General features: G+C 35.8%; 1 protein-coding gene across 2 annotated transcripts in view; it reads left to right on the plus strand.

Moving 5' to 3' along the window:
• Nucleotides 1–19,238, plus strand: part of LOC111510348 (uncharacterized) — a 226,043-nt gene that overhangs the window by 193,703 nt on the left and 13,102 nt on the right. For both annotated transcript variants that reach the window (XM_074170556.1, XM_074170557.1), the window contains 4 exons: nucleotides 3,396–3,620; nucleotides 3,727–3,959; nucleotides 4,123–4,554; nucleotides 4,619–5,416. In XM_074170556.1, the coding sequence (XP_074026657.1) occupies nucleotides 3,396–3,620; nucleotides 3,727–3,959; nucleotides 4,123–4,554; nucleotides 4,619–5,416 (1,688 nt within the window). The remainder of the gene's footprint in view (nucleotides 1–3,395; nucleotides 3,621–3,726; nucleotides 3,960–4,122; nucleotides 4,555–4,618; nucleotides 5,417–19,238) is intronic.

The raw sequence follows: 19,238 nt of genomic DNA on the forward strand, positions 1-19,238 counted from the left end.
CTGGCGGCGTATCACCTCGATACCATCTCCATGTCTCCACCTTTTTATGAAACATTAGTTCTTTCCTAAATTCAAGGATATTTTCATCTTCTACATGGAAATGACGTTACAATGTCTCTGAAATTTTACGAAAATCAAAAAATGCAGTTAAGTATAGAAATTGAGTCAAGTTCGGTCCCGACAAAACAACCGCCATAAATATCAATAATTCGCAATTACTTTCACTATCCCATGTTGGTGTCGAGGCTTTGGACAACGTCTAACACTCCCACGACCTGAATTCAATTCTCATACCGGTAAACTTTTTTAATTGAATTTTTTCATTTACATTCATGCATTAATAATTACGTAGAGGATCTGGATATGAGTTATCAATGAACAATTGGTATAGAATGTTAAGATCAATATCATGAAATGAAGGATCAGAAATAATGACAATTTGATTCTTCATTTGTTTGACCAAATTTATTTTCGTCGACTGTTTATGGTAAAACCAATAATTCAGAAATCTGTCAAAGCTAATGGGTTTACGCCACAATCAATAGGTAGCACATTTTCAGGAGTTCTGATAAACTTTGTATCTAAAAATGGGACACAATGTTTCTCGTTTTCAACCTCAATGGTGAATTATATATAAGGGTCATAACTCCTGAAGATATATATGTCTACTATATCTGATATTCCATATTCAGAAAGGGCTGAAATATAAAAAAAATAGGTTGAAAGGTAAAACTTTCAAGACCAAATTTAGCAGGTCATCCATAACATATGCTGCCAAAATCGGGCTGATCTTGACAAGAACGAAATGACAAGCAAATATTGCTTGTCAATGACAGGACTGGAAGTCTCATGATAATCAATTCCGTATTCTTGCTCAAATACTCTTACTTACTAATCGATTGTAACTTCCATCTTCTTTCACTTTGAGAGTCTACGACCTAGTCACAATTTTTGTTCCTTCTGTTATCCGTCATCAAAGTCCATGTTTCATTTTTCTCTAGAGAATATTGTTCATCTTTGATTGCTTATAACCTACCTGTTATAGTCTCTCGATGAGAGCATTACTTGTGAACTTTCATTGAATAGGAAAAAATCAAATTCGCTTGGAACTTTTCGAATAATTCACTTGGTCGTAATGACTGGACAGTTTCATTATCACTTGATGGGAGTGTGATTAAAATTTCTCATCTCTTCGGATCCTGCTGGTTCATTGATGTCTACCTAAATGTTTTCCGAACTCTCCAGTTCATTTTCAGTTTCGTTCTGCTCTACATTTGGGATGTAGTTCTCATGTATCGATACTAATCTATATTTCCGAACCAGAAAACTGTAAACACCTCAGCTTTATAGGTAAAGCTCAAATCAGACCTTTTTTGGAGTATTGTTCTCATGTATGGAGCTGTGCCCCCAAACATACCCTGAAACTGCTGGATTTCATCCAGAAAAGAGCCACATTCCTGATTGGAGACGCGAATATCATTTGCAACCTTGATAGTCTGGAGCATCGAAGAAAGGTTGGAGATTTGTCTCTCTTCTATTGATACTTTCACGGGAAGTGTTCAAGTGACTTGGCACATTTGATTCCACCAAGAGCAGTACCTATCAGAAATACGAAACGGACTGTGGCTGCTCATCATTCTGAGGTTCAACTCAGTACACCTTGAACTTCACTGTTTAAGAACTCTATTATTTCGAGAACGGCGTTTATGTGGAATAAACTTCTTGAGAACGTTTTTTCAAATGGATTTAATCTCCAGCAATTCAAATCCAATATGAATCACTACTTTCGCATAGTCACCGCTCTAAGAGCGCCTTAAGGATTTTCCTGTAGTTCTTATGTTTTGTCCTTAAAAAATTTTTTGACAGCGGTTACCTGAACAACCATGAATGGCTGGTTATTATTGAAATATATACAATTGTCAAATATTTCAACGTCCAATGAATAGAAAGTTATAAAAAGAACAATTATAGTTTTAAGGGCCAAAATCTTACTATTCAAGTTTAGTACTCAAAATAAGGAAATTTATCAAAGTGGTCGATTTCCATACTAAAGCAGAGTTAAAATGTTTCAAAATATATTATACAGGCAAAGATTAGAGTTCCTCTACTCTTTGCTCTAGGTCTCTAGTAAGTTGTTTCAAAAGGTTTGTCCGTTTTAATGGCATGTGTTTTTTGATGTGAAACATCTATGGCCGCACTTAAAACCGATTGCTGGCATGGCAACAGCTCGCCATGCGCAAGCGACTGTACGATTCTTCCGACAGGTTTGGCGTTCCGCTATCTCTGGCCACACTGAGTTTGGATGCCTATAGTGCATAGTGTAATCAATTATTAATTGATTTTAATCAACAGAAGAGGAGCGATCCGGCTCCACGACAACGCCCATCCGCACGTTTCACAAATTACCGTTTGAACATTGAACGAATTGAGCGTCGAAGTTCTTCCTCGCCCACCATATTCCCCAGATCTCTCGCCAATCTTTTTTCAAGCACTTCGATAATTTAATCATTGGTAATCAGGGCCAGGCAAAATCGGTCTTCGTCGACTTTATCGAATATCAAGCACACAGTTTTTATACTGACGGAATTAATGGACTTGTGTTACGTTGGCGAAAGTGTACTCATTCAAAAGGCGCTTATTTCGGTTAAATTGAATAAGTATTCACTGAGATAAGAGATAATACAGTTTGAAGTAGACTCATAACGCACAAAACTTTTGAAACAACCTATATATCAATTTTAACAGTAACGACATTTTGCATCAGGCCACCTACAATATATGCCAGTGACTTGGTTGACGTTTAATTCACCGATTTTTCTGAAGTTTGTATCCATTTCAACTATAGCCAACAAAAACAAACGTATTCTAAAAACGCAACACGTGTTTTGCCATACAATGGCTTCCTCGGGCGTGTATGGCCATTGTATGGCGAAAAACGTGTTGCGTTTTTGTAAAAATGTCTAGTGAAAATCACACAATAAAGTGTTTTTAGAATACGTTAGTTATGGATTCTCATCAAGTATCGGCCGATTCCATCATATAACAAAAACAAACTTTTTACTTCCATCATCAATTTTTTGTAGATAACCGGTAATCAATTCTTTTACCATGAGCAGCATTACTAAAAGCTTGAAATTGAGATTAATTTTTTAAAAGGTGTTGCTTCAATTTTTGGGTCTCTAGGGTTTATTGTCACGTTTTATCAAGTGTTTTGTTTTTGTTTTTTTGGAGAACTTTTCAGTTGAAGTTACGAAGGGTTGAATTTCATGGAATTATTATCGAAAAAGTTTTATAAAAATCATTTCGACAAAATATATTTCATACTGCGTTTTTATGCTTGTACACGATATACTTACCCATAATACTCAAGCCTTTGCATATTGTGTTTTTTGTAGTACCTCGCAGATTTGAAGAACAGGAGAGCAAGAATCATCATCGCCGATGTTATTGAAAACGTAGCTAGGACGGTGATGTGTGAAGCATATAAGCAGGAAATGACTGCCAAAGAGGGTTATGTTTGGTTTTTGCCAATATGGCTAGATCCTAACTGGTATGATACCGATGCCCATAACAACAATAGTTCGGAAGTTGTTAATTGTACCACAAAGGAGATGATTGAGGTAATTTTACGATTCCTCTTTTTATGTACCTACCGGTATTTACCCGAAGTGTAGAAGTGGTGTATGCAATTTATATTGGCTGTATCTGAAAATGTTTTGTTTTCAGGCGATCGCGGGATACTTTTCCATGACGCACGCATACTTTGCAAAAGACGATTCAATAATGCAAGAAAATATTACAGTAGGAGAGTGGAGAAAAAAGAATGATCTTAGAATAAAGAACGCAAATTATGCAGGATTCGCTTATGATGCAGTTTGGACATATGCACTCGCTCTAAATGAACTAGTGAACACCGACCCGGAAGCTTTGTCAGTTTTACACTCTGAAAGCACAACTAAGTGAGTACATTTCTATGTGAAAAGTATATTATTTTTTAGAAACCTCCAAATTCAATTATGTTATGCATTAGGTTCAAAAATGATGATTCACAAATGATATTTGAAATCAACAACTCTATTTCAAGTTTTGTGAAAAAATTTCATTATTTAATTTTTTTTCCAGTAAACTGGTCCGAATCGTGGAAAAAACTGATTTTGACGGCGTGTCAGGTCGCATTAAATTCCGAGGTGGTCCATCACGTTTCTCCTTCATAACCATTGTTCAGTGGTACAATAACAAGACCAACACAATCGGACACTTCTATCCCAATCTGACAGAATACGAACCCGAGATCCTTGGTGGTGAGTTAAAACTCAATGAAACCTTGTTAAAATGGTTCACATCCGATGGTAATATACCAAAAGATGGTACTCTCCCACCTCCATCATGTGCTGTTGATGGGCTAGCGCGAGCATTCAATGTGGAGTGCCAAACAGCCTGGATAATTTTGAATATTATCATTGCGATCTTGTTCATAATGTCCGTAATGGGGGCATGTTATTATATGAAGAGGAAATACGATTTGAAGGTGGAAAAAACCAAAAATTATATGAGGTATGTCCATCGACGTAGTAACATTGTTAGGATTGGCATTTCTGCAGTAAATGTATCTTTACAGATCTCTTGGTATTCCATTCAACCTTACTAGTGCCAGCGACCTCGATAAATGGGAAATTCACCGGGAAAGTGTAGTCATTAACCGAAAACTAGGAGAGGGCGCTTTTGGTACAGTGTATGGAGGAGAGGCTGACCTTCCTTCCACGGGATGGACCGCCGTAGCAGTGAAAACTTTAAAAATGGGCTCCACAACTGAAGAAAAGCTCGATTTTCTTTCTGAAGCTGAGGCAATGAAGAGGTTTGACCACAAAAATATTGTTAAGCTTCTTGGAGTATGCACCAAAGAAGAACCAGTATACACCATCATGGAATTTATGCTATATGGCGACTTGAAAACTTACCTGCTAGCACGTAGGCACCTGGTGAAGAATAAGAACATTGAGGAATATGAAGAAATTTCCCCAAAACGTCTGACCAATATGGCTTTAGATGTTGCAAGAGGTTTGAGCTATCTTGCTGAAATCAAATTTGTCCATCGTGATATCGCTTCCAGAAATTGTCTCGTAAACGCTCAGCGAACTGTTAAAATAGGTGACTTTGGTATGACTCGTGCAATGTTTGAAAACGACTATTACAAGTTCACCCGCCGAGGTATGCTGCCGGTAAGGTGGATGTCTCCTGAAAGTTTGGCTTTGGGAGTTTTCACGCCAGCTTCAGACGTATGGAGTTTTGGTGTATTACTCTATGAAATCATAACGTTCGGTAGTTTTCCATTTCAAGGAAAAAGTAACACCCAAGTATTGGAGATCGTGAAAGAAGGACAAACGCTGGAGATTCCTAGGGGAATCAAACCTCAATTGTGAGTAGACATTTCATTTAGATTTTTTTTTAGCTGATGACACTATTGCTATCTTGTAAATAGTGGGACTGAAAAGGTTGGTTGAATAAGAGAAAAGTTGCCTGTTTGAGGGAACAAAATATATTTTATCAAATCGTATCAATTTCAGTAGACACCGTCATAAGATATTCAACCAGGTATCACAACACGTAAATTTTTCGACGTTTTTATTCGAAGATTTAGCTCTTAAAACTCCCCGTTAAAAATGTCTGTCAATCGTGCCTTACACTTACAGAAAGTACAAAATAGAAAACACTTTGATAAAAATACTTGCAACAGTCCTAATCTGTAATAGAAACGGAGGAAACGAGATGCCCAGTTCTAAGTTGCCTCCTTAAATCTCCATCGAGAAGGTAATGAAGAATGTTTTCCTGTGAGCAGGCTAGATCTAAACTTATAGGATAAAGAAAATAACTTTTGTCTAATTCCTACTGATTTCTCAAGTAAACTTTAGAATGGTTTAATAAACCGAAACCGGACGTAACAGATGAAAATCTTATTAGAAATCCAAACGAAAAAGTTATTTTCTTTATCCTATATTTAATATGAATTTCTACAAAATAAACAGGTCATCAATCTAACAAGTTACACCTTAACTCCACGGATGACTGGCAAATTTGAATTTAGCGTACGTCAAAGTTGATGTGTACCTGGTTTGATAAATTTATTAGTTAATATTATATAAAACCTCCCACATGAAAATAATTATTAGACCTCGTATGAATTCACCACGCCGCCCGTGCCATACAAAGAAACCGCTGACGTTCGGTAACTAGTTAGTTTTTATGCCATTTGAATTGACTTTGTATATACTGTACCTCCCATGCACATACTTCAGAAGGACTTGTCAGTTCAATATTCGAACAAATATGGAAAATGATGTTCGAACAAAATTCCAGATAATGAGATATCAAACGCAAAGGAATTAGGTCAAAACTTCAAGTAGGGGAAATGAATTCATTGAAAGCCAACCTTTGAAAATTTTCTTGAGAGGACCATAATAAAATCTCAGATGAAATGCAATTGAAATTAGCAATAAGCCACATATCTCCCAATGTTTTTGAAACAATCAGTGAGTACAAAGACTTCGAATCAGCTCTTGGTGTCAAAGTCTATGTTAAACCCAAAAACGAAATTTTTGCCCATTATCGCTTTGCTTAACGAATCCAGTAGGCTGAAGAAACTATCGATAAATATATTCAAGCACTGCAACAATCATCAAAAAGATGGAACTTCAAATCTGTGATAACAGAACAAAATCAGAATGATAGTATAAAAAATGCCTTCATCGCCGGTTCGTACTCAGCCAGTATATGACAGTGATTGCTCAAAAACGTTACTCTTGAGTTGAATGAAGCTTTGTAGATAGCTCAACTATATTCTGTGAGTTTTTCATTGCCATTCTCGTCAATAAATGCGGTTTCAGCAGATCCATCATCCAGTTATTGTAAAATCGCCGTGAATGCCGCTTCTCGTAACTTCGAATCAAATGGTTGCTTTTTCTGTGGCAGTGACAGACACCAAAAAAATCAATGCCCAGCTCCGGGAGCAATATGTAAAAACTGTTCGAAGAAAGGATATTTGCTAAAGTTTGCTGAAGTATGAGGGCGGAAAATAGAACAGTAATGGCTAATGCAGAAACGCTTCCTTATTATAGGCCACTTTACCCAGCTACATATGTGAAGCCACAGTACCAATCGCTATCAATAGAGTTACCGCTACAGGGCTCATTGATACCAGAAGCACATCTAGTTTCATTAATAATTCTATTGTTTCTTATTATAACATGCAAAGAATGTCTTCTGATAGGAAGATCAATATGGCTTCTTCACTCCATGTGTCTGTTACAAGTGGAAGAAAGTTGTATAGTCGATCTTAAAGTACTGAAGATCTGTATATTAAACAAATAATTTTGCATAATCTTTTTACAGATTCAATACTTGGACATGAAAATATTATTTCTAAGGTTGCGAAATATAAAGTGTTCAGTACTGTTGATTTTCAGAGTGCTCATCATCAAATACCACTATCTGAGAATGAAAGACCCCATACAGAATTTGAAGCATGTGGATATTTATTTCAGTTTTTGGGAGTTCCGATTGAAGTTACTAATGGAGTTTCTTGCTTTTAGCGAGCAAAATATACAATCATAAGGAATGAGGATTGATAATCAACTTTTGCCAACCTAGAGAATATCATTATTTGTAGGAAAGATATGAAATGAACTTGACAAAAATCTTCTGCGATCCATAAATGTTGTTAAGGAGTTCAATCTTACCAACAATGAACCCAAATAATAATTTTATCACGAATCAATTGATCTTCTAGAATATACCATAAAAAAAGGAACGATAAAGCCGGACTGCGAGCGTCTTGCCTCTCTGAGATTCAATGCCACTTATAGATCAGCCTTCTCGTCGACTAGCCATTGGACTGTTTTCCCGTTATGCGAAATGGATTCCAAAATATTCTGAAAAAATAAAGCCATTCATTCAAGTCAAACAATGTCCGATCAATTCATCAGTTCTACAAACTTTTGAATATCTAATAGCAGACATTGCAAAATCCATTGAATAAAACATCACTTTAATGAAATGAATAAAAATACTTTTGTCTAATTTTTACTAGTTAATTTTATTTATACGGCCGGTTTAAATTATAAAACCTGATAATGGGGTTAAACCCGAAATCGTATAAATAAAAACTAGTGGAAATTAGACAAAAGTGTTTTTATTCAATTCATTAAAGTGATCATGAATTACCACAAAATAAACAAGTCATCAATCACACATAGAAGCTGCTCTGCTTTCAGAAAATGGAAGGTATGTTGCATTCTATTCGGAAACATTATCTTATCGGAAGAAATTTTTGACTAATTACCGACCAGAATCAGTTTCATTCAAGTTCAAGAATGACAAAATTCAGAGATGTCGTTGGAACTAAGGGCGTAGTCAGAATTATATATAGGGGGAAGCAGGCAAAGAAAATCCTAGATTATATTGTTTTGGTCGTTGTTTTTAACATATGAGTTTCACATGAGCAGTAGAGCTAGTAATAAAAAAAATATATGAAAATCAGAAATAGCTTCTTCAATTGACAATCAATATACGAGGCTCTTCACAAAATCTTTTCAAAGTTTCTCGTACAATTTAACATTTTTTTTCTTCCACAATTTTCTAGTGAACGCTTAGCGTACATAAACCCTTTAAACGGTATTCGGTCATCGTAGACCGCAACCACGTTTTCACATGTCGCAAGGTCAAAAAAGACCTTTTTATATTGCTTGTTGTACATGGCTGTGCCAACGAAATAATGATAGCTTGGGAAGAACGTGTCCGCCTTCTTAAACACATCTGTGAAGTGTGATTTTTCTGGATCTTCCCTTTGTCCACAATTTACACTGAAATTTAGCTTCATGTTCAAAAAGAGTAATATAGTACTGGCAGAAATCTTATGATTTTTCTTTAAAATCAACCAGTCATATTCAACATTGTACTATGATGTAGCGACTTTAAAACTAAAAGCTGGTAAATGTTCGTTAGAAATTTTTTTTTAACGGCACCAATACTTCCAGCCATTGTAGAACACCATCGTAACATATGGGGTTCAAGTCCAGCGTTTTCTAAAAACGTATCAATTTCTGACGTATATGCATCCATTGCAATCAATTCTACGAAACCTAGAAAGTCTTCACGTATCGTAATTTTACTTTTGTAATAAAAACAGATTCCAATGGAAAGCTGCTCTTTTCCAGCTATGTCAAATGACTCATCTGCCATGACACTATAAGCATTAGCTTTTTTTGCAACTTGTATAATTTCATTCTCTGCAGACCAAGCCGCCTAAATTAAGCTAAATGAAACTTCCACGGTTGTGGAAGCTTCATCTGATCTATGTCATATACTCCTATATACTTTCTTACACAATAAAATAACATGATTCTGAAATCATCAAAACTGAACTCAGTATCCACTTCATACACTCTGTATAAATGAATTAGAAATCATCAACGCTGAACTCAGCATTCATTTCATACAGTCTGTACGAATGATTCAGAAATCATCAATACTGAACTCAGTATTGATTTAATACACACTGTATAATATTGATCTCAATATCTATTGGAATGTTGTACAGTGATACTGAACTGAGTATTCTTTTGATACATTCTGAATTATATGTTTCTAATTCAACATCATGTGCTCATAAATAAGCAATGCAAAGTGCCAAAAGTAAAGGAATATTATTTTCAAATAATAACTAGTATATTCGTTTCGTGTGAAATTCCCAATTGTAAGCCTGTGATATTTCTCATTCCCTTTTCTTTGTACATGTGCAAAATAAATATTCCACTTGTGACGACCAAATTCCTTAGAAATAAGTACTTACTCAGATTGTTACGGTACAACATACATGAATCCATGTATAGTCACGGTCATCTTAATGTATATTTATATTCGTATTCAAAAAAATGTATTCTTCTCAAAGATCATACGACCAACGGCATTTGATCTCAACTGATCAATTAATAAGGAAAATTCCTACCTTTGTTCAATGGCAGACGTGAATTTATCCCACCGCTGCTTTATAAAAAAAGCAGATATAATAATCGTAAAAATATATTTTACCCAAAGATACATCAATTCACAATTGAACTTAACGATTAAACCATCAGCCCTTTTCCGATATGGATATAAACAACTAAATGAATAACAATTCTCTCGCCTGGCTCGCTCTAGTTGACTGACTAATTCCCATCCAATCTCTCGGGCCCTGCATTTTTTCGTGTACCGCGTTTTTTTTTTCCACCCATGTCGATAGTGGTTTCTTACACAAGAATGTGTCGATGAATTCAGTTCTTTGTATGGCGATAAGACACCATCAAATACCACAGTATATCGCTGGTATAGTGAATTCAACCGTAGCGTAGTTTGGCCGTCGACGAATTCCGTGAATGTCGTCCAAAATCAGTTGATGTGCCACAAAACATCGATGCAGTGCGTGAACTGATGATGCAATATCGTCATGTGACATATTGTGAGACAGAGGCATCCTTGCACATTAGTTCCACGACAATACACAAGTGGTGTAAGGAAATAATTAAAAAGTTCATGAATATATGCGTATGAACCGGAAACAAAACAGCAACCGACCGTGTGGGTATTCCAAGACGAACGGTCAATTTGAGTAGTACACGACCACTTGCTTGCCGGAAGTTTTCGGATAAATTCGTAAAACTGACCGCCAAAAACGAATCATTCTCCATCATGACAATGCGAGCTCTCTTACATCTCGTCAAACAGGTGAATTTTTGAGCAGTCAAAACATCGAAATGATGACTCATTCTCCGTACAGTCCTGACTTGGCACCCAATGACTTATCCTTGTTCCCGAATATCAAAGGTAAGCTGCGTGGTCAACGATTGACGAGCGCCGAAAAAACAGTTGAATTGTTAAAAAACCATGTTTTGTATATGTCATGAGAAAGTTCTTTTTGGTTTCCACTAAACGTTTTACTATTCATTTTTCCATAACGAAAAACTACGCTACCCTTGTCGTTATTAGTGACATTTCTTAGAGTAAGAAATTATGGTAAAAAAAGTTATATTAGAGATCATATCCCGTATTGTTAGATTTCACATGCTGGCCGTCAAGCCTATTAGTTTCTTAGGCCTTTCAAGAAGGGTCACAAGCTATGACATTTTTCAGAATTCAGTTTACCAGCTTATGACCGCTCTTTTAAGGGAGGTGCAGCTGACCATTCCTGGCCGTACCTCATTACGCCCATGTTTGAAACTATCAAGTTGCCGATACGATATCACATTCCGTCCTGGAAAAGACAATACAATTAGAATAGTACTCATCCATTTTTAGGAACATGTAGATTCGTTTTCCGATGGCATTCTAGAAAAGCTTCCCAACTTCCTGCTGACGCAGTTGACGGTTTCAGATTGGTGGAACCACCAACACCGACAAAATAACTTTGAGAAATAACTTGGTGTCATACCAATACGTGGTTCCACTAATATCTCGCTTGCGTTTAGGTTGTGATTTTTATCGAGTATTCTTTTTGATTTCTTATATTTTGTCACATATGGTCAGTGGGCATACTTGAAGACTGGCTATAAATCAAATTATCTAAGAACAATTCGTTCGGACCAGTCTCAACTCTCTGCACAGTAGGTTAATGTCGGATATAATCCAACGCCCTCCGTGTTATTACCCAGGGGAGTAGTTGTTTTCTGATAGGTGTCAGTCCATTAACCTAGTGTGTAGGGAGTTGAGACTGGCCTGAACGAATTGTTCTCAGATAATTTGTGTTATATTTTGTCTTCAATCGGGGATCGCCTGCCCGGTACTGATGATGAAACAGCTTTCTACCGGTGGCTTTCAAATTGAAATGAAATTGATAATGATCGTAATAGTTAGGTTAGGTTGAATAAAAAGCTACCGTAAGGGTTTATTGTGGTTCACACGTATTCACACTCGACCAAATGAATTCAGCTTCCTCAATAAGCTGATTAGTTTATATGGAGAGTGAAGATGGTAAGAGTGCGGCTCTACCGAACTCTGAAAACTTGATTCGGTCTGCAGCGGGGCAGGTACAAAGTATGTGCTCTGCTGTTCCATTATTTACCAAATAGAGGCGACACACACTGTCCAAATCTCTGCATATGATGATTCAGATGACAGTGACCTGTGAGAAGGTCTGTTAGACGTCGTAGTTCATCCCTACTATTGTCCAACAACTTGATGGTTTCAAGCTTCGAAGGGTGAATGAACGTATTGGAGTTAGCCAATGCTAAAAGTGTTAAAATCTTTTTGCCATCCAAGTGTTCAGTGTTTGTTTGGCAAAGCCAATGAAGCTACTATCACAGAACTTCCTCCAAGACTTCCGTTTCGCCTTTCTAATTTCTTTGTTATGTGTCGTTAGAGTAGTTTTATAAAAATTCTAGTTACCTGACTCTTCAGCTCGACTGAATGATCGTCGAACTTCTTTTTTTGTTTTTCAATGCTTTTGTTCCACCAAGAAGAGTTATAGTTATCTCTTTTGATTCTCAGTGGACAGTTCTCATGACAGTTCGCTAAATTGCTCCGCTACTGTGTCCATATCATCACAACTGTGAATAGTAATGAATCCGTCTTTGAAGTGCGATTAGAGAGAGTTTTTATAACCACTCCATTAAGTAGATTTTGAGTCACGATTGTCCACTACTGGTCTTAGACTTGTTCAATATTGAAAAGAATATATCTTTGCTCTGAACAAGAAGGTTCAGTAGATACAGTCCAATGGTGTATCTTATTGCTCAGAGAATGTGAGCTGATGGTTAAGTCTAATACCTTTTGTCTATTACTAGTGACAAAAGTTGTTTCGGAGCCCTCATTAATTACAGGGAACCCTTCCCCTAGTATATAATCAAAGAGTTACTCACCTCTTTGGTGTATATTTGTGCGACCCCACGCTGTATGGTGTGAATTGGAGTCACATATCATCATGATCTGGAGTATGTTCCTTTTGCTCTCGTCGATAAGTCGTCTAACAGCTAGAGGAAGTACGGTATCCAAATCTTTCGAAAACTGGACGGAGCAGGCGATAATATTCGTCCTACACTTCTTGCCCGGTAGAAAAATTTGGATGTTCACCACGTCTTGGGTGCAGAAGCCTGTAATGCACTCAGCTTCACTAGTATATACATCGACTCACGGTCGATGGTAGGTTAGACGTTTCTGGAAAACGCAAAGCATGAATTTTCTGAAAATTTCACCTCTCACATTTCCTTACCTGTTCTATCGATCTAAAATATTTTCAGCATTGTGGCGTTGCCACTTCTATCAAAAAGTCCTAGCAATTATATTTTTTTAAATGAAACACCCCGTATATTAATAAATTTTTGGAATTGCTCTAGTATTTTAATACTTTTTTGTTGATAATGTCCTATACCTATCTCTATTTGTTTTCGAGATAAAAAAAAATTGTGCTAAATATGGTCCAAAACATAGCCTTAATTGAAATTAAGTACATCAGTACTCTCAATTCATGAAAAGTTGATATTTTGATGATAGTTTGGACAAACTCGAAATATTCAAATAACACCAAGAAATCGACTCCATATCATACAGGGCATGCTAAAATAACTATTATTTCCATTGTGCATAAAAGTAGTCGAAAGTTCATTTTTTCAAATAAAACCCCCTGTATATTACTCGAAAAATTGAAAAATGGTGAAAAATGCTTCAAAATGATATACATGTCCCTATACCTAAATCGTCAAGTTTTCTCAATAAAGTCGCTTCTTCAAGAAACATTATTTTTTTTAGAATTTGGATTTAGGTAGCAGTGGAATTATCAAGCTTATCAACAAAAAAGTATTAAAATATCAGGGCGATTCCAAAAATGTATTAATATACGGGGTGTTCCATTCAAAAAAATAAAGTTGTTAGGACTTTTTGATAGAAGTGGCAACGCCGCAATGCTGAAAATATTTTAGATCGATAGAACAGGTAAGGAAATGTGAGAGGTGAAATTTTCAGAAAAATCATGCTTTGCGTTTTCCAGAAACGTCTAACCTACCATCGACCGTGAGTCACGCTGTATATGTGAATATTTTACAGTAATAGATATGTTACAAAAACTCACCAAAGTTAGTATAAAATATAAAAAAAGGCATATAAATCCAAACATAAAAACGAAAAGTCAAATGCAAAATTTAACGTTGAAAATTTTGTTACAGCACCAGAGAAAATGTGATTATTATAATATTTACACATACAGTGAGATTTGAATGTAAGTGTGAGTGAAAAATTATCAGTAATATGATATTGAAATTATTCGTTCAATTTTATTTATCAAAATTCAAAATATAATTGTAAATTTGACTTAAATTTTGTATTTCTGATTTTTTGTTTAAATTATTATTATGATTCGTGACATAAAAAGTATTAGAATTTCTACCAAGATTCATAAAACAATTTCAACCCTATATTGATATAAAATCAAAATCCCTCTCAGCAACAAAGAAAAACCTAATGTTATATATAGTATTCCATGTTCTTCTTGTAATTCAATTTACATTGGTGAGACCAATCGTAATCTATCTGGAAGAATCACTTCACATAAAAGTGACTGCAGACTCAACAAACGTTCCTGTGGACTAGCTGAACATGTTATCTCTTCAGATCATGATATGGATTATCACATAACTAAAATTTTAACAGTTGAAAATAATAAATTCAAAAGTCTTTTTCTAGAAATGGTTCCCATAAGTAAACATATTAATAATTTAAACAAAAAATCAAAAATACAAAATTTAAGTCAAATTTACAATTATATTTTAACTTTTGATAGATAAAATTGAACAAATAATTTCAATATCATATTACCAATAATTTTTCACTTACACTTACATTTAAATCTCACTGTATGTGTAAATATTATAATAATCACATTTTCTCTGGTGCTGTAACAAAATTTTCGACGTCAAATTTTGCTTTTCGTTTTTATGTTTGGATTTATATGCCTTTTTTTATATTTTACACTAACTTTGGTGAGTTTTTGTAACATATCTCTTACTGTATAATATTCACATGATCTTTATTTTGTAGATATTCTTGATAAAGAAAAAAATATATATTTCCGAAAGCTTGAATAACAAAAAATAGTGTTTCCATAGCCCGCAGATATTGACTGAAATACCCAACCCAAAAATAATTTATAGTTTATATAATAACCATATATATATATATATATATATATATATATATATATAAAGAGAAGTTAATATCGGACATAGCACTCATGAAAGTGGCAAACCATATATATATATATATATATATATATATATATATATATATATATATATATATATATATATATATATACATCGGAAAAGTCTATGGATATTTTTTAAAATGGCAATAATTTTTTTTAGATCGCTTTAGGGGAAAAAAAGTTGACGGGTGATTATTAAACGAATGTAACTTACAACAATATTTATTAAATGGTCAAAAATACTGAGTGCGCATATAATCAAAACTAAAAAAAAATATGGCTCTTCTTTGGCACCCCGAAAAAAAATCATATTACAAAAAAAATTCGAATCAATACAAAGTATGGCCTCCACGATGGTTTATTACGGCCCTACATCTATAGTGCATCGACAAAATGAGATTGTCAATGTCTTGTTGAGGTACATTTGCCCATTCAGCGATTAAAAGCTCTCTCAATTGAAACGTTGTGTGAATGTTCTCCATATGCGGAGTAATTCTTCGTTGAAGCATGTCCCACACATGCTCGATGGGATTCAGGTCCGGTGATTGTGCTGGCCATGGCAATACATCAACTCCTTCGTTGGTGAGCCAGTCACTCACTAGACGCGCGACATGTGGACGAGCATTATCGTGCATTAGGTGGAAGTTTTCACCAACAGCACCAGCAAACGGACGGACGATATGTAGAAGAATGGTGTCGAGGTACTGTCGAGATGTGAGGGAGCCATTTGGAAAAACGAGATCGGTTCTGCCGCCGATCATGATTCCGCCCCATAGCATTACTGTACCACCTCTGTATGTGTAGACTTCCTGGACGTGTCTCAAACGTTCATTATTTCCAGGTCGTCTCCACAGTCTTACTCGACGAGAATCTGGATGAAATCCAAATCTGGATTCGTCTGTAAACAAATCTGTGGCCCAATCATTTGCATCCCAGTTTTGATGATCTTGACACCACTCTAATCTTCTACCGCGATTGCCTCTCGACAAAGGTGGATATCTAAGTGGCCTTCTGTTGTGGAGATCTGCTTCATGCAGTCGATTTCTGACAGTATCACGATTAATGGTTACCTGGTGCGTCTGCTGCAACACGTTAACCAACTCAGGTGCTGTGATTGTCGGTTGTCTTCTTGCGGTTAAGACCAAAAATCGGTCTTGAACTGCAGTTGTAGCGCATCCTCGCCCTGGATGTTGTTTGGCTGGACTGCCAGTTTCACGGAAACGCCGCCACAATCGACTGATAACACTTTGGGAGACCCCCAAACGAAGAGCTACATCATTTTTTCGCATGCCACCTTGAAGAAGCCCTACAGCTCTATTCATCTCAGCTAATGGTAAGTGATGGCGTTCCATGTTAAAGCACAATATTTCCAGTTCAATTGCTGAGCAAGAACTGCATAGAATGTACAAACTCGACACTTTCAGATTATTCATTTTAGCCGAAAACCTACAGTTTTTAAAAAACTCGATAAAAGATTAGTTACTGTTTTTGCAGGCTTTGTTCAACCCATAGAAATCTACAGGGTGGTCGAGTATATATATATATATATAATATATATATATATATATATATATATATATATATACAGGGTGTCCCTGGACTTCCTCTTTTCCTCTCGGGAATGTATAGATGGGGTCAAAATATCACCAGTACTTCATATAACTTTTTTTCCTAAAATCCTTCGTTACCAAGTAACGGGCCCTCGAAGTTTCAAAATGAAAAATGTTTTTCTTTGATAACTTTTCAAGTGAATATTCAAAATCATCCAAATTTTGGTAATTGACTAAACAAATGAATTCCTTCGATGAGCTTTCATGCAGGAGTCAGTTGTTTTGCTACAAAGTCACGAACGGACTACCCCCGATGGTCCACACCCCAAAACTTTGAAATGACAGATATTTTTCAATATTTTTCAACAAATTAAGGTTACTTGGACAATTTTATGAATAAAAGTTCTCGTGTGGAAAGTCGATCGGAGCAACGAGTCTTGATAAAAATGTAGTTTCACTCGACGACATCAAACCCGCTCGTCCACCATTATTTGAAATGAATAATTATCAAAGCAGAAATAGTAATGATAACGTTAATTCAACAACATTTATCCTGAGATGTCTACCATTATTCGAAAATATTAGTTTTTAAGGAAAATGGAAATGATAGGTAAAATGTTCATAACGAATTTTTATAATGCAAACACGTTTAACTAACGAAACTCAAGAGCCTCAAGAGCAAACAGAAATGAAAAATCCGCTACAGAAACTGCTCGATATGACCACCTTCTCTCTCTATACATTTTCTTAGTCTGCGAAGACACCCTCTCTGTACTTGAAATAGCATTCCAGGGTCGTTTCGTATGGCTTCACAATGTAATGTTATTCTATTCAACAATACATCTCTTGTGTGAATAGGTGTAGCGTAAACAAGGCTTTTTAGATGCCCCCACAGAAAGAAATCCAATGGATTTAAATCCGGAGACCGCGATGGCCATGAATATGGCCCACCTCTACCAATCCATCTATTGTGGAAAATATGGTTCAGATGGTCACGCACAATCAAACTAAAATGAGGAGGAGCGCCAGCATGCATAAACCACTTATCTCTTCGGGTTTGCAATGGAACATGTTCCAAAAGTCCATTCAAATCGTTCTGAATGAACTCCAAATAACGTTCTCCATTCAATCGGTCCTGTAGAACGAATGGTCCTATAAGATGGTTTCCTATGATACCAGCCCAAACATTCACGTTGAATTTCCGTTGGTGTTTGGTTTGCAATATCCCATGGGGATATTCTTCGGCCCATATATGGAGATTATGAGAGTTGATAACTCCATCTCTACTGAAACCTGCTTCATCAGTGAATAAAACTCGATTAATAAAAGTCATATCCTCTCTTTGCCTATCCATGAACCAATTGCCATATTCCAGTCGTGCTGGAAAATCTTGAGGTGTCATGGCATGTACCTTCTGGTTGTGAAATGGGTGGAACAGTTGTTACCTAATTATTCTATGAATAGTGGACTTGGATGTATGGAACTGTTCTGATAGATTTCTGATGCTCATTGAAGGATCATCAGCGACGGCTTCCAAAATATTTTCCTTCAATACAACGGTACGTACAGTCCTAGGAGCGCCCTCACCACTTCGTTTTGGCAAAACTGTACCTACAATAATAACGAAATAAAACAACGTGCTCAAATTAATTATCAATTATTACATACCTGTCTCCCTCAAGCTGCGATCGACACGCTCGAATGTTTCTCTTGACGGTACCGTTCGATTGGGAAAATGCTCGGAATACAGACGACGAGCTTCTGCAGCATTACAAAATGCTCCTCCATAAAATACATGCATATCTGCATATTCATTGAATGTAAACTGTTCGGCCATATCAAAAAAATTCTAAATATCCTATAGAATATTGGCAATACAATGATAGTCATATGACAACGCACCACTCAACAAAACAAAATCGCATTCCAGTTTCTAATTTTTTATCAAAACTTTCTAAAAGGTTTTTTTGTCAACATCTGTGAAAGAATTGGAACATAATTATTCCCTGGATATTTTTCACCTGATCATGTGCAGCCGTTTTTGTAGTTCATTCGTTTGCTTTTTATTAGTAGTTTTTTCAGCTAAATTAAGATTCGTGTTGAAGAATTTCTCCCATAAAATTATAATTATCAGTGAAAATCCTCAACAGTTTAGCTGTGAAGAAGAATTTGAAACATTCGAATGTTGAGTTTCATGAGATTCAGATAACTGATCAACACGAAACATGATTATTCCACACGTATTATGTACATACAAAATATGGAATGAATTCGATATTTCATAGTAGAGTAGCTTGTTAGTTTAAAAACACCACGGATCTACAGAACTTTATATTTCTTCCATATAGGTACTGTACTTTTTGTTTACGACTTCATTTTAGCATACTTTGTATTATTCCTGTTATAAATGTTGTTGAATTAACGTTATCATTATTATTTCTGCTTTGATAATTATTCATTTCAAA

The sequence above is a fragment of the Leptinotarsa decemlineata genome, unplaced genomic scaffold (genome assembly GCF_025532065.1).
Source record: "Leptinotarsa decemlineata unplaced genomic scaffold, Ldec_3_MD MMD2_P_RNA_scaffold_9, whole genome shotgun sequence".
Lineage (NCBI taxonomy): Eukaryota > Metazoa > Arthropoda > Insecta > Coleoptera > Chrysomelidae > Leptinotarsa > Leptinotarsa decemlineata.